At 39.1% G+C, this 17,325-nt stretch overlaps 1 protein-coding gene across 1 annotated transcript in view; it reads left to right on the top strand.

Moving 5' to 3' along the window:
- LOC141286696 (uncharacterized) overlaps window positions 1–17,325 on the top strand; it is a 56,989-nt gene that overhangs the window by 16,112 nt on the left and 23,552 nt on the right. The window contains exons 5-6 of the mRNA XM_073818776.1: window positions 1,588–5,043; window positions 5,229–5,351. Of these exons, the coding sequence (XP_073674877.1) occupies window positions 1,588–5,043; window positions 5,229–5,351 (3,579 nt within the window). The remainder of the gene's footprint in view (window positions 1–1,587; window positions 5,044–5,228; window positions 5,352–17,325) is intronic.

Here is a 17,325-nt window from a genome sequence, read left to right as displayed (position 1 = left end):
TTGATGATTCCAGCTGGAATGACCCATATAGACTACTAGGGTCTGTGAATATTATGCTGCAAAATAATAATACTGCATATTCTGCAGTTTCGTTTACTTCACACATACTGAAGCGCACGTGACGCTCATGGTGTGTTTATCCCCTGCTGCCACAATATATGAGTACATGAACACGTAACCACAATCTCTAGAAACTGCTCTGAGAGTCACTTCATCAGCATTTTAGTGTTTCATTTAAGAAAACTACCCTCATATCATATACAAACAGATAAAGGTCTTCACAGCAACATGTTAAAATAAAAGTTCGGTTTTCGGAAACTGACAAAAAATATTACGTAATGTATTGATAGTACTACTAATAAAACTATTATTGAAACATTTTTAAGGAATATTTATGATAAAAAAATATTTACCAGAATTTACCAGAAAAATTTACAACACAGTAATTAGATTTGTTTTTATATTAACATGAAATCCAGAAAATTAATGGAAAACACAGAATGAGGTAAAAAGAATTTCATAGGGCCTTTAAAATTACATTTTTGTACAACTTTTAATAAATTGCTGTTAAATTGTTTGCAGTAAAACAATATTGTTAAATGAATAGAAAAATCCTTCTGAAAATGGCCTTTAGGACATTTGTGTAATTGCCCTTGCTGAATAAATGTTTATCACTTCTTAAAAAAAAAAAAAAAGAGATATTTCACTTTGAGAGAGAGAGGCATAGAGGAATAACAAATGAGGTTGTAAAAGGCGCTTCTGATGTCACAGAAGGTGCGGCACTCCAAAGACTTGTAACCTGAGTTGTAGCGTTAGTCATATAGTGATTATGAAACATGCACGCTTCGAAGGGAGTGGGGGTGGGAAAGGTCAGTTTGGAAGAGAAGAGGACGCTTTGATTATAGCCCCTTCATGCCCCACCCTGCTTTATGAGCTTTGACAAAGAGCATACAGATCCCATTTCACTGTTCTCAGTCACACGCGTCAAGCTCATCTCCCTTCACATGCTCTTAATGTTTGCTCCTGTCTCCATCCCCTCTTTGTAGTACTTTCTCTGGTTAATATAGCCTTTACAGTCAGTCCTTTACATATCAGACTTTTTCATCTGTGATTATCTTGTACTTCCGCCTTTTGTTATCTTTTTTATACCCTTTTCTGTAAAATAATAACTTGGATAAGTAATTTGCAAGATTTGATAATCTGTTGTTTATTCAAATGAGTCTGTATTGCATTCTTTCTTTGACTGATTTGCCCTTTGGAGTAGAAACGCATTCTATTCCCGAAATCAGTTATGTAATACACATAATATACACAGACGTGCTCTGTAATGATAGCTCATATCTACGCAAAGAAAATGTTACCTCTAAATGCCATACCTGTCAGTGAAAGCTGTAATTACACATGGGGGTTGCTTCTTTAAGGATCACAGTTGTAGACAGAGCTCACCTTGTTTGTTTGAAAGTCAATCCAAGTTTTGGGTTCTTGCTTACTCATTAAAAAGAACCTGAGACAAAGAAAGGAATGAATGGCAAGTGAAATCATGTAAAAATATACTTATTTGTATTTGTATTTGTATTTATTTTGTAGTTTGATTACTCCACGATTGAAGGACAGTTCACCAAACAGGAGGACAAGAATGCATCATCACTTGGAGTTCAAGACTTGCCTATCAACAATAAGGATGGAGTGCAAACAGTACGAGCATCTATGTTTGAGCATGTGGTGGAGAGGCATAATGTTCAAGTGATGGAGGATAACATTTCACAAGAACCAAGAGCACAGCAGGAAAGCACAATTAAACCCATGCCCAGGCGAAACCACTCTTTGCGTATTCTAGATAACTCCTTTAAAGCTCCTGAAGAGGATAATTCTGTTAGTTTAGTCAAAGCAACCTATAGAGAACCAATTTCTCCTTCCAGCCCTCTGCGTGTGGAGCATGTCTTTGACACTGTGGCTTTGTTTGGAGAGAACCGTGCTGTTAGTGAGGTTTTGCCAACCGCTTCACTTGAGGACAGAGCTCACACACTGCGTTCTCGGCGATCAGCTCCTCACGGTAAAGAGGACAGACCTACCCATGAGATAAGTAACCTGCTAAAAGATGAAGCAACCACTCCACGTTACCTCAGAGTAGGGGCATTACAGAAATGGACTATCACAGAGGCAGGCAGAGAGATAGAATCTCAGATGGAGCAACAGAAAGAGATGTTGAGAAAGATGGAAGAAGAGATACAGAGGCAAATGCAATTGCACGTGGCTGCAGCAGCAGCATTGGAGGAAGAGGACGAGAGAGAAGCAGAATGGAAGAAACAGTTAGAAGCACAAAGAGACAGGGAAAGGGAACGAGAGGAAGTTGCAGCACCCAAACGCCCTAAGATGCTAGATGCCGAAGAGCAACCGAACAAACCTAGAGCCACCTACTTTGCTCTGACTGGTCAGATTCAAGAGCCTGTGCATCAAGGTGAGAGAGTGGATGAGGAAGCATTCTTAGGGAGAGTTAAACGAGGTATGGGGGGTGGAGAGGACAGAGGAGTGAAGGAGGTTCCATTTGACGATTTCACTGTTAGATCAGGACAGTGGGGTCCTCAGAATCCACTTGCTCCATTTAGAAGAAATCCTTCATTGGATGCTGCAATGCAGAGAGATTTGCAAGAGGAACTGCATAACAATGACACTGGACCAAGAACAGATCACAGATTACAAGAAAGGGAACGGCAAAAGGCAGTCAGGGAGGAGATGGAAATAGAGAGACAAAGACTAGCAGAGTTTGAAAAGAAGATCGAATTGGAAAGGCAGCGAGAACTAAAGAAACAGAGAGATTTGGAGTTTGAGAAACAAAAAAATGAAAGGGAGAAAAGGAGAGAAGCTGAGATACAGAAAGAGAAAGAGAAACAAGAGTTGGAAAGACAGAGGGAGTTGGAGAGACAAAGGGAAATGGAACGACAGAAGCAAGAAAAGGAGCGACAGAAACAAATTGAATATGAGCGAATGAAGGCTGCAGAAAGAGAACTAGAACAGCAGAGAGAGTTTGAGAGGCAGCGACAAAAAGAGTTTGAGCGAGAGAAAGAGAGAATGTTTGACCAGGAGAGGCTTAGGCTTCGGGAATTTGAAAAACAGAAGGAGATGGAGAGAGAAAGAGAGAGACAGCTGGAGTTGGAGAGACAAATGGAAATTGAAAGACAAAAGCAGAGAGAACTTGAAAAACAAAGAGAGCAGGAGAGGCTAAAGGAATTAGAAAGACAGCGAGAATTGGAGAGGCAACGAGAGTTGGAGAAAGAGAGGGAAAGACAGAGACAGTTAGAAAGGCAGAGAGAATTGGACAGGCAAAGGGAACTTGAGAGGCAACAAGAGTTGGAGAGACAACAGGAGATTGAAAGACAGAGGGAGGCTGAAAGACAAAAAGGACTTGAAAGACAGAAGCAGAGAGAGCTGGAGATTGAGAGATGGAAGCGACAGAAAGCAGAGGAGAGGGAGACCAAGAAAGAGCTTGATGAACTTGAGAGGATAAAGGAGTCTGAGAGAAAGATGCTTCTTGATTTTGAGTTGCAGAGACAGCGGGAAAGGCAACTCCAGCAAGAGCAACCGAAACAGAGATCAAAAAAAGAGAGAGAAGAGAGACAACAGCAGCGAGGAGCAGAACGATATCGGATGGAGACCGAGCCAGAGAAGTCTATACCTACATCTCCACTTCGGCCTAAAGTTCTAGATCTGGATGCAGTGTCACTTGGTTTGAAGACTGGTCGAGACAGCCATGATAATAGCCCCACAGCCCGATGGAAGCCACCCTCACTTCGTCCTGATGAGCATTACAAACCTGGCATCTTAGACATTGATTCATTCAGGAGTCAAACCCAACCTGATGCCTTCCCTTTAGCGGGATTAGGTGGTTTGGAGTCAGGAGGTGTTAGTTCAATGATTCATACTCGTCCACAGGCCACACAACCAAATGTTCTCCAACCCCAAACAACATCTCAAGTTCAGTCTCCTCCTCAGTCCCAGTTTTACCCTCAGTCCCAGACTTACTTCCAGCACCCCCCAGCAGAACGTATGAGAACTCAACTCCCGCCACCTCTACAACCTCAAATTCTCCATCAAACCCAACCTCATTCACTGCCATTTGCTACAGAAAGACCTAGGCCACAAACCCACTCATTAATTGAGGCCTCAGATTGGCCCTTTCCCATCTCATCTTTGCCCCATGCGCAAACTAATGCTTGGGGACATACTCAAACAGAATTGGCTGTAGATGAGCCCCTTTGGGTATCCTCCATGGAAGGATCCAGAAGACCAATTAGCACCAGACCTGGTGGCCCAGAGCAGCAATTCTCGCGTCATGAGGATAGAGGTTTAAGCAACATTTTGACACCCAGTTCGACCTCTTCCATGAGTCCAGTCTTTACTCCTATACAGCATCCCACTCTTGCACCACCCATGGTTCCAATTCAAACTCCTGTGCCGGCTGCACAACCAGGTTTTGGATCAATTCAAACTTATGTGCCGACTCCACAACCAGGTTTTGGACCAATTCAGACTCCTGTGCCGACTGCACAACCAGGTTTTGGACCAATTCAAACTCATGTGCCGACTGCACTACCAGGTTTTGGACCAATTCAGACTCCTGTGCCGACTGCACAACCAGGTTTTGGACCAATTCAAACTTATGTGCCGACTGCACAACCAGGTTTTGGACCAATTCAGACTCCTGTGCCGACTGCACAACCAGGTTTTGGACCAATTCAAATTCCTGCGCGACCAGATTTTGGGCCAATTCAAACTCCTGTGCCGACTGCACAACCAGGTCTTAGGCCTGCAGTAGCCACTATACTGACCCCGGACAAATCCTGGACATCAGCACCTTTGAATGTGGGGTCAAGTGGAGGTTTGGTTCCTTCTCCCACAACGCCATTAGCTAAGAAAGAGACTTCAGTACCCACTAATCAGGTTGCAACGTTCTCTGTCACCGATCCAAGATGGACTCCAAACTGGGAGCTGGCATCCCAGGGACAAAGAGAGAACCGTACCTCGCACAGGGACAAAGTACAACAGGTAAGGATAGATCTGGCACTGTATTGACATTGGTCAATTGAATTGCAGAACCACCAAACTGTTGGTATTGAAAAGTTCTTTGGAGTGTTCAAATATTCTGTCAGCGTATCCCTAGTTGTGTTGCATTGCGTTTCCTTTGAATTCATTGAAGAAGCTTGACTGTAGACCTTTCTATGTTTGTGTAGAAACGTTCAAGGAGTATGTGTCGAAGACCTACCCCCACGGAAAGCTCTGCTGATGGCCCGTCTACCCACGTGAGAACTCGCAGAAGTCGCAGTGCACACAAAGATAGAAGTGAAGAGAGCTCTGTAAGTAGAACCATGATCTGGCTTAAAACTTTTGTGCGTTTTTCTCCGTCTGTATGTCACTCATTTTCTCGTACACATGCTTGTTGTTTTTTTGTTCAGTTCCTAACCTAAAACTTGTAAGGTAGCACACAGTATTGAGCTATATTTCAGATATTCTCAAAAGGCTGAAAAAATGTAGATGAAATTGCCCAACCCGACTTTGCACATGGTCCAGCAAACATCTTACATAAGAGTTGAGTTCTTCACCATGTTCTAATGGAAAAGTGTACAAAAATGAAGGATGGAGAGTTTGCTTGTTGACTTCTTGATGATGTCACCAGCTTTTAGAGAGCAGATGTTGGAGGAGTTCCCTGACAATGTGAATAACAGCTGTCATATGACCCTTTCTGGCATGCAGTGCTTGGCTAATGATGTTTGCCCGTATCTGATGGACGTAATAGACTTGTTAAACGCATATTGAACTAGTTATTTAGGCTGAGGGTCATTACAGCTGAATGTTTATATTTATATGCATGCTTGTCTGGTATGGAGGCTAACTAGCTTGTGCTTTGTGTGTTAAGAGTGGGTGGTGCAGGAATGCAGTCTGATGACAGAAAGGAGTGCCTTAAAGTTACTGTGTAATGGCAGAACTTTTTCTAACCTGGCTACACTGCTAGCAGTGAGTAAGAATGTGTAAATCAAAGTTGTTATTATAATGATTAAGTCTGTTTTTACTGTGTGGAGAGGTGTGAACATTGGTGTGAAGAGCTTATAATTGATCGCCACCTTGTTTTTGATTGACAGATTAATTGAAATTTCATACAGATTCTTAGATGATGAAGTGTTTTCAGAAAAGAAGAATGTTTTCCACCTAGAGACTCCAAGGCAGTTTTAGGCTTCTTTTTTTTTTGATGAGTTCCTCTCAATGCATACATAGTGCCATCTGCTGTATGTATTAAGTTATTACAGTGTTGATTTTTTGCTTCACAGTTAGCTGTGGCTATAAAACATGGCTAACCTGACAGCCGAGAATATCCTCTTAACCTTTAATTTAGTTTGAATCTGAACTCTTTCCAGGACTGATAGTTGGTTTCTTATTTTAATCTTAGAGTTTATTGTTGTTATGTGGGTGTCTACATGTGGGCTTCAAGAGGAAGCATTCTCTCTCTCTCTTGCTCTCATCTTTTCTCAGTATTGGTCATCATAGGAAGTGTCATTTTTACATCACTGTGTGCTCACGGGCAAAGAAGATTTACACAGACACTGAGAGAGGCAGACAAGTAATGAACATTCGAATAAACTTCACAGAAGTAAAAACTGTAAGACATTCTTTCGGATTAAATAGAAGGATTCGCTTCAGAGAAACATGGCTTATCACTTCTGTCCTTCCTGCTGTTGGTGGCCGTGGGTAAGCTTACTTTATTTTACTCTAAAGATGGTAATGCAACCACTACACAACCACAACACTTCATTCTATCTGGGATAAGTACAAAGAAATGCTAGGTGGAGGTGTATGACATCTCTTGTCAAAGATTGACTGATGTTTGACTTTTGGATGAAGCCAAAAGATATGTTTTTTCTAGCATAGATGCATTCAGTTTTTTATAGCACATTGATTTTTTTTTTTTTTTTTTGAAGTTGTTTCTTCCCCTGTGATTTGTGCGTATCATTCTGTTCAATAATATATTTATGTGGCCAAGGTGAGGCCTCTGTAGATGGTTCCTGTTGTCTGGCTGATTAAATAGATATTGCTTTCACTTCAGGTTGAATTCAATCAGGATGAATTCAGGTGTTCGAATTGCACTCTCCATTAAAAGTACTTTTTTTTGTTTCCTGTCTGCCCAATGCATCTTTGAATGAATCAGATATGGGTTTTGGGCTCAGGTAGTACAGTTTGAATATATATGTCTATTATGTTGTTAGAAACATAGTAGTATTTTCTGCTTGTATTGCGCTAATATGTGACCCTGGACCACAAAACCAAGTAGTCTTTAGTAGCACTGGTATATTTGTAGCAGTAGCCAAAAACACAGTTAACGGGTCAAAATTATAGATTTTTCTTTTACGCCAAAAATTATTAGGATATTAAGTGAAGATCATGTTTCATGAAGATATTTTGTAAACTTATTACCGTAAATATATCAAAACTTACATTTCGATTAGTAATATGCATTGCCAGATTGAGATTTTTCTCAATATTTAGATTTTTTTTTTAACACTCAGATTCCAGATTTTTAAATAGCTGTATCTCGGCCAAATATTGTCCTATCCTAACAAACCATGCATCAATGGAAAGCTCATTTATTTAGTTTTTTTTTAATCATGGTTTTGTGGTCCAGGATCTCATATGGGCCTAGTACTCATATGCAGTATCAGAAGCATTACATATGGATAGATATCATGAACTAAGGGTTTTAAAACAATTGAGTACACATTTTTTTCAGCTAGCACTGCCCATTGACTGACTTTGCATCATCCAACTACAGTAGCCCTACACACAGAAAAATGGGGGTTTAAAATGGTACCTTTTGGGGTACAACAGCTTGTCGCTGGAGCAGTACCCTTAAAAGGATCATCTTTGTACCTTTTTAACCCCTATAGGGTACATATTAGTACCTCAGAATAGTAATATGTACCCTTGAGGTACCAATATGTACCTATTAGGGGTAAAAAAGGTACAAAGATGTCCTTTCAAGGGTACTGCTCCAGCGACAAGCTGTTGTACCCCAAAATGTACAATTTTAAACCTCTATTTTAAGCATATGCCTCTGTAGCATTTTTATTAGTCTTACCACTTTTCAATCATTTTAGTATGCATAGCAGCTGTATAAAACAGATCTGTTCATGAAAATGCCCAAACCAGTCTCAAAAAGTGCACAATAAACCTATTCAAGCAACCATGTACAGTTCCCTTCTATATCATCTGCACGTAAAACAGCATCTCTTTGTTTGTCATATGAACTGTATGGGCTAGCTGTGGTGAGAAAGGGAGTTTAAACTCTGAGGAATTTAGATTTGTTTATTTCCCAAATCTAATTGAGCATTATATAGAGAAAACAAATCTCTTGCTTTAACACAGCTTTGCCAAGCTGCTGTGTCAGAGGAACGGTCAGCTTGTGCTGAGTCATAACACTGGGCTCAAATAAAATGAATCATCTCATCTTTTTTTACATTGCCTAATATATGAAAAGCCAAAACATTCACATAAGTTTTAGCTCGTGCCACCACCTGTGTATACTGTAATTTTCAGTTTTGATGTGTGAGGCGTTGACACATAGGAAGTAGCTTCAGTCAGTGTTACCCTTCCTGTATAGGCCACATGTGGTTTAAAGAGGAACATCGAAATAATTTGACCACTTGTTCTGTTTGGACTTTAGAATTACTCTGTTATCTTGATGTAGTCAGAGTAATAGGATGTAACTCAGTAATAACCTTAATATGCTGTTGTTTGTTGTTAAATGCTAAAGGCTCTTTGAAACCTTGACTGGTGGAACCAAAAATGGGGTCATGTTATTTTAAGTTTAATACACTGATGGAACCACACATAAAGTGTACGCATATACACAGAACTGTCATATTGGGGTCAGATTTATTTGACATTTACGTTACACAACATTACTTTTTACAACAAGTACATTTTTGTCTAACATGATTACTTTGGTAAAGGGCTTTTAGGTCTATTATTTAGGTCATGAGGTTTCCGAAACTAGTAAACCTCTCTATTAACTATACTGGTGATGTATGATATACATTTTCAGTGCAGCACTAACTGTGAGTGATGACTAAATAAATATACTGTATGATCAAAACAGTATTTATAGAAAATGCAGTAAGCAGGAGGTTCTGGTTCTTGAGGTGGTTTTACCATCAGGCAGATGACTGAATCATGAGCAGTGCCTCTGTGACTCATCTGAATGCCAGACTGACATGATGGTTTTCTAGTGATGATACATTCATAAAAGTATGGTCATCATTTTACCACTCACTAATGTATGCACTTAATCAATATATGGATGTTAGCCAGATCCTCCTCATGTCAGTGTATATTGGAGCTGTGTTTTAAAATCTGTGCTTCTATGCTGATTATCTTGTAATAAGATGTGTGCACCGACTGTAATGGAAAGCAGATTCCACCTACATAACTATTGCTCTGTCTCTATAAAAGGAACAAAAACTCATTTGCTATTGATTGGCTTTTGCCATTTATAAGACTCACTTGTCTTGCTCTTCCTTAATCTAATCTTAGTGATTTGTGTCTTGTGTGCCAGCTGAAACTGGAGTCTTTGTATTTTTTTTTAAGCAGAAATTGTTTTAGTGTCCATTTATTATTATTCACATTCAAGTTTTCTTGTTAGATGAGTGATCTAAATTTATATCTGATATTAATTTCATGTCACAATATTTAAAACATACTTTATTTCATGTATATTTTCATGTTATCTTGAATCTTAGCTTTTACACATGTAAAAAACTCAACTGGCTCACTTCCAGAATAAATATTTCCTTGATAATTTACAGTCAGCGCCATGTCATCCAAGATGTTTGTGCCTTTTTGTCTCCGAAATCCTAATTGATTAACTTTCCATTGATGTATGGTTTGTTAGGATAGGAGAATATTTGGCCAAGATACAACTATTTAAAAATCTGGAATCTGAGCGTGCGAAAAAAATCTAAATATTGAGAAAATCACTTTTAAAATTGTCCAGATAAAGTTCTTAGCAATGCATATTACAAATCAAAAATTAAGTTTTGATATATTTACTGTAAGAAATTTACAAAATATCTTCATGGAACATGATCTTAATATCCTAATGATTTTTGGCATAAACAATGATATATATAACAATGTATTTTTTGCTGGTTTTGTGGTCCATGGTCACATATAGTGGACTTCAATGGTGGCCAACAGGTTGAAGGTCCAAATTGCAGTTTCTACACAGCTTCACAGGGCTCTACACGATCCCAGCCAAGGAATAAGTGTCTTGTTTAGCGAAACGATTGGTCATTTTCTAAAAACATACAAATTTATATAATTTTAACCACAAATGTTTGTTTGCACTAGCTCTGCAATGCACATCCACAATTTTTTCACTTTTTTTTTTTTTTTTTTTTTACTTTCTTTGCACATTCACATTACATTACATTCTTTGTAAAAACTAGGTCGGGTACTTACACCTACGTCACGCATGTCCACCGTGACTACATAATGCATCGAGCTAGTGCAAGATGATGATTTTTTTTTATTTTTTTAGAAAATTGCATATCATTTTAATAGATAAGACCCTTATTTCTTGGCTGGGATCGTGGAGAGCCCTTTGAAGCTGCGTTGAAACTGCAATTTGGACCTTTAATCCGTTGGCCACCATTGAAGTCCACTATATGGAGAAAAATCTGTTGGAATGTTTTCCTCAAAAAACCTTAATTTATTTTCGACTGAGGAAATAAAGACATGAACATCTTGGATTGCAGGGGAGTGAGTAAATTATCAGGAAATTTTTATTCTAGAAGTGAACTAATCGTTTAAATAAGCTATGAATAATGTGACAGAGAGATTTAGATGTAGATTTGGTCTCAGGAGAGGTTACTATGAGATTTTGTTTCTTTATATACATGATACAGTGTAATTCACTTTATGTCCACTAGTGGATGCTAAATTGCACCTCAGCCTTTGACTGCCTCTGTCTTCTCCTTTTTCCCCCATTTGAACTCATGATGTTTAATTCATACCTCAGTGAATCCAATAACATATTAAAAAGTACAGAAAGATTTTAATGATTTAGATTTTTAATGTTTACTTGTGATCTGTGCTGATTGCAAAAACTTCAGATTCTGAAGCGGATTCTGAAGCGGATATGGAAATAAACATCGGGCCATAAAAGGACAGCAAGGTTTGGTTGCTCGTCAGTGATGTTTGCATGACAGATTGTGTGCATTTGCAAAGCAAACTAACTCATGGTACCATGTGCTTTAAACTCCTTTCAACCCAGAGTGATGTACTCTAACATAGCACAGATATTTTCTACCGATGCCTTTTAATTTGTCTGTTAACAGTTTCTTGTACTTATTTATTTGGCTACTTTCATCAGGATTCTTCTGCTCTCAGCAAAATGAGCTGCTGACAGTATTGCATAACCAGTGCACCTCTCTCCATCTGTCTCTCTCTCCTTTGCTTTCTCTCTCAACACTGGAACAGTAGCGGGGAACACTGCAGTGCATATATCTTCCTCTCTGTCTCTCTCTCTCTCGCTCTTTCTCTCTCGTGCTCGTATCACTGGCTTCCCTACCCCTCCCTCTCTGTCTCTGCTCTCGTTTTCCTCCTCCCTCTGTTTTCTCCTTGAGCACAAGTCCTGTAACACGGGGGACGGAGGCAGGAAAGCTGACGCATTTCTGTTCTACCTGCCAGTACCTGCAGGGACACATTTAAGGACAAGACCACCTCGAAACAGTAGTTATATTTCAGTGCCTGCGAAACCACCTGGATACTTCTGGCTTGGGATTTCCATGTTTTACGGACAGACTTCATCCTGGACTTCTGTGTACTGAGCATTGTAGCTACAGAGAAATAAGGAAACATTTTTCTTGGTCTCCAGTTTCCGTTTGACCCTACGTTGAGAGTTACAGATGCTTTCCGAATTGACAGGTGGAGAGTTTTGATGCTTTTCGGGAGATGCAGTTGTGTTGAAGTAGCTTGCGCTGCCTGACAGGTTTGAGACGTGACTGGGAAAGTGTGTGTGTGTGTTTGACAGCTCTGATTCATGAGTTGACTAGCGTTTGTTTGAGTATGTGACTCTGCTGACAGATCCACTCAAAAGACGCTCAAACATTCACGTAGTGACGCAGCTTAAAGCGACAATATGTTTCTTTATGAAATGTGAATGACATTTGCATGCTGTTGGTTCAGTGATGCATTGACCGATTGATTGAAACGTAACTATTTAAAAAGAGTTGCTCAGGTTAGTTAGTAAGGCATATTGAATAAGATTCCATGACATCAAGCCACTCTATATTTTTGTTTAGGGACGTAATTGCAGGTGCCTCTGTGGTTACATAATAACTATAACTTTGTTGCTTTGTCACTGAGCATGAGGCATTGCAGAACTGCTGTGATCTCTGGGACAGTCCAGTGTCTTCCATTCTAGCTCTTGCTATGATATCCTGGACAGGGATGACTCTATCAACATTGAGTCATAAATGAGCTTAATAGGTCCATGTAATTTTGAAGAATCGCTTTCGAGAAATCTTAAATTAGAAGTATCTGAGAGACGTTATGTTATTATATATCTCTGACTCGCAGTACAAAATGTAGCTGTTGCGGTTATGCTACTTAAAATAGTCCCCAAACTTTGGTCAGACATTGTTGGAAGTTAAATCAAGCTCACGGTCAACTGCTTGGAGTTTGTTTCGTACTGCAGTGCAGAGTGGAGCACAATCTGTCCTGGCCTTGCTCTGGAGACTTGGTGTACCAGAGCAACACTTACATTTCTGGATTGGACTAAAGAGGAAGGTTCTCAACCCAACCAATGTGTTTAAACACAGATGCACTTTCAGCTAGACGTGACTGGATTGGATTCCCTTGTAAATTGAGGCCACTTCCCTAAGCGGACCTTAGAGCTTCCATTTGACAGTTTTGATTGGATGTCCCCAGTTGAAAAACCTCACTGAAACTTGTCATCTTGACATTGAGCTCTAAAAGGACGCCAACCTCTATTAAATTTACTTACTCCTGAATCCTGAGAGATGGAGTACCTGGGCGACAAGTTGTCAGTGGCCCATACGCAAGTGTCAGGCTGGATGGGCAATGTGCGTCGTTCCCTTCAAGGCGCCCTCAACTTGGTCTCCAGCAGTGTTGAGAGAAGATCTTCAGGAGGAGGTGGAGAAGATGGAAGTGGCTTTAAGAGGGCTGCTTCTCTACGTAGCCTGGCCAATCGCAGCAGAGAATCTTTTCGCAGATTCAGCTTGCGCAGCCAACAGCGCCTGTCCCTGCGCAGACGAACCACCTCGCTGGCTTCACCGAGCACTCCCTCTGTAAGAGAAATATATGCAATTTCTAATTTCTAATCCTCTTTTCTAAAACCATCTCACACGCCCACCACAAATACAGAGTAGTGCACATACTGATTTCCCTCCTGTAGCCCTCAATCTTTGTCTAGGTGGTCACTTTCCATTTAAACAAAACTGCTTGAAGTCTTTCTTTTGTCATTGTCTGAACCTGAAACTGAGCTTGCTTTTGTAGTTATCTCAAGCTTTATGGCAGGGGTGGACAAGTCTGGTCCTGGTGGCCCACCATCCTACAGAGTTTAACCTCAGAAGTCTTCCAGGATTAGTTTAGTTCTGAATTAAAATTTCCTGATAATTTACTCACCCCCATGTCATCTAAGATATTCATGTCTGTCTTTTTTCAGTCGAAAAGAAATGAAGGTTTTTGAGGAAAACATTCCAGGATTTATCTCCATATTGTGGACTTCATTGGGGATCAGTTGATTAAAGGTCCCAACTGCAAGTTTAATGCAGCTTCAAAAGGCTCTACATGATCCCAGACATGGAATAAGGGTCTTATCTAGTGAAACGATCTGTTGTTTTCTAAATAAAAAAATTAATAATTTCCATAATTTCCAACGCGACTAAGTAATGCGTAAAGTTGAGGATGCAGAGCTAGTGCAAGATGAGCATTTGTGGTTCATTTTTTTTTTTTTAGAAAATGATATATAGTTTTGCTAGATAAGACCCTTATTCCTCGGCTGGGATTGTATAGAGCCCTTTAAAGCTGTATTGAAATTTAACCTTTAACCTGTTGATCCCCATTAAAGTCCACTTTGTGGAGGAAAATCCTGGAAAGTTTTCCTCAAAAACCTTCATTTCTTTTCGACTGAAGTAAGAGACATGAACATCTTGAATGACATGGGGGTGAGTAAATTATCAGAAATTTTTAATTCAGGAATAGACTAATCCTTTCAGAATTGCTTAAAAATTACAGGCAGGTGTGCTTTATGGAGCCCCTAAAGCAGGGCTGCTCAATCCTGTTCCTGCAGATTTGCCTTCATGCAAAGTTTAGCTCCAAACCTAATTAAAAAAGAAAACACCTGTCCTGAACCAGCTAATTAAGATTGTCAGGAAGTTAATTACAAACAGGTGTGTTGGAGTAGGGTTGGAACTGAAGTTTGCAGAGAAGTAGATCTCCAGGAACACGAACAAGCACCCCTGGCCTATAGTAACATTTGCAAGAAAAAAAATCCCCTGAGACTTTGAAGACTGAACAATTTTGGTGGGTTGCCTGAGTGACTAACCAAGTTTCCTCATAAAACTAGGCTAGTTGAGGGACATGTCCATCCTATAAATGATATATATTGACCATAAGCACAGCTTTTCGATACGGTCGGTGACAGATATCAGAGATGAATTTAACAAAACTCAGTCTTCAAAAAAAAAAAACATACAAATACTGTAATGCACAATAATGATAACATGTCTCGCAACAGGCAAAAGTGCCCTAAAGTTATTTGTCTTCAAAACGATAAATCTGGTGGTAGTTTGGTGGCATTGTTTGTCATCCCTGTTCCTGGAGGCACACAAACGCAAACAATTTCAAACTCTTCCCGATTAAACGCATTTGATTCCACCATCTTATTAGTAGAGATTACAATAGTCCATCCAAAATTGCATACTGACTGACTATGTTAAAGTATATTCTATATATAATGAATGTGTGTAGTCTTATTATAATCCAGACATGCTATATCAGTCAAGTTGACATGGTCACATGACTTGCGCTGTCAGTTGCGGCGTTTCACTCCCATTAACAACTCCTTTGTCGTGGCTTAATGGGATAGTAAAGTGTTTATTGGATGCTCACTTCAGAATCTCAGTGGATGTGTTAGGTAATCCTGGTAGTTTTGGCCTACTGTTTTATGAATACTGTGAATTTTCAATTCACATACTTTTTTTTTCTTTTTCTTTTTTCCACCTACTATACTGTATATGACCCTGGACCACAAAACCAGTCATAAAGTTTTTTTTTATTTTTTTATTGAGATTTTTAAATTACCTTTATCTTTATATCTTTACATTATCTGAAAGCTGAATAAATAAGCTTTCAGTTAGAGCTGCAAAACGATTAGTCGCAATTAATCGATTCAAAATAAAAGTTTATGTTTACCTACTATATGTGTGTACTGTGTATATTTATTATGTATATATAAATACACACACAAGAAAAAATATATTAGGTTTATATGTAAAATATTTATATTTATTTATAATATAAATTATATACAAGTGTTTAAATACAAATACATACAACACATACAAATATGTTTTTTTAAATATATACATATGTGTGTGTATTTTATATATATATATATATATATATTACACAAACACACATAGTGTGCAAACATAAATTTTTATTTTGAATCGATTAATCTCGACTAATCATTTTGCTGCTCTACTTTTCACTGATGTATGGTGTTGGTTGAGATACAACGTTTTGAAAATCTGGAATCTGAGGGTGCAAAAAATCAGAATGCTGAGAAAATCGCCTTTAAAGCTGTCCAAATGAAGTTCTTAGCAATGCATATTACTCATCAAAAATTAAGTTTTGATGTATTTACAGTAGGAAATTTACTAAATATCTTCATGGAACATGAGCTTTACTTAATATCCTAATGATTTTTGGCATAAAGAAAAATCGATAATTTTGACCCATACAATGTATTTTTGGCTATTGCTACTTAAGACTGGTTTTGTGGTCCAGAGTCGAATATAGTACAGAATTATTCGTATGCAGGGCAAGACCTGAAATGGATGGGTCAGATAAGGGACACATCCTAAATGTCTACTGTTGGTATGCCTTGAGGAACAGGGGTGGAAAACATTAGGCTTGCAGGATTTTTATAGGAGATGAATTTGGAGAATTTATGTCATTTGATTTGGATAACTTTCACATTTAGAGCTCTAGCAACTGCTAATGTGCACATTTTCTTTCTGTTGCACCTGGGACCTCTCCATCTCTTACACTGTTTGTGTTTGTTACTGGCTTGACCTTTGCAGTCACATGAGAGAAGCTTTGAGATGCACAGTGAGCCCAGAAGGGCATTCTGGGAGAGCTAGGTCAGCACGATTGACACAAAATGTAGGCATCGTCTGGTGGGTAGTGTTTCGTGCATATTGAAAACTGGCAGTACATTGCAAGGACTTCTTGCATAAACTTCTTGAACATTTACATGCATCTTCTCAGCATTTTCACTTTTATACTAAAAGATCATGTACATAAGTATTGTTTTGCTGTTTGAGCCTCATTGTCAATGCCTATTGGTGTTTAGGTATGTATAAACTAGATTAAATGGGTGTTGTCCTGCATGTTCAACAAAACACGGAGTGATCTGAAAAGCAAGAATCTGCTGTTTGTCTAAAACCGCGAGGTGGAGTAAATCAGAGAATGCTGGTGGGCAGGTTTTCAACTAGTTTATATACCCCTGATAGCTGAGTTTCATTCGTGTCACATCTCATAATGCTCATTCACTCTGCTGTCAGTCAAGGGTTTTTCCTCCATCACTCAGACTATTTGTGTGCCTGTGTGTCAAAAAGATTGAACAAAAGGAAGAACTGTACTGTACATTGATCCTTGGTTTCAGTGTCACAGGAAACAGTCAAAACAGGTAATCATTGTAACAGAATTAACCAGCTATAATAGGGTGTTTCCTGTGTCCTTCGGCCGTCACCACGCTCTCTGTGACATACACAGGCAGAGTGCTCCATTTCCCCTTCAGCCGTACTATATTGTCTCACACGAATGAGCTGAGATATGAACACTTTGCCTGGAATAGTTTGAACTTTGTAACAATGCCTCAGGGTTACAGGCACAGAATTGTGCATGTTTGAAAGTAAATGTGTACATTAGGAGCACTGTAAGCGTATTATTTGAGACAAAAGCTGCAGTGAAGTCGGATTAAAATGTTAAAACGACACCAATAATTGCTTTGACTGGCCTGCTTTCTTT

Source organism: Garra rufa, chromosome 15 (genome assembly GCF_049309525.1).
Source record: "Garra rufa chromosome 15, GarRuf1.0, whole genome shotgun sequence".
NCBI classification, from domain to species: Eukaryota; Metazoa; Chordata; class Actinopteri; order Cypriniformes; family Cyprinidae; genus Garra; species Garra rufa.
This window is presented reverse-complemented; position numbering and strand designations above follow the sequence as displayed.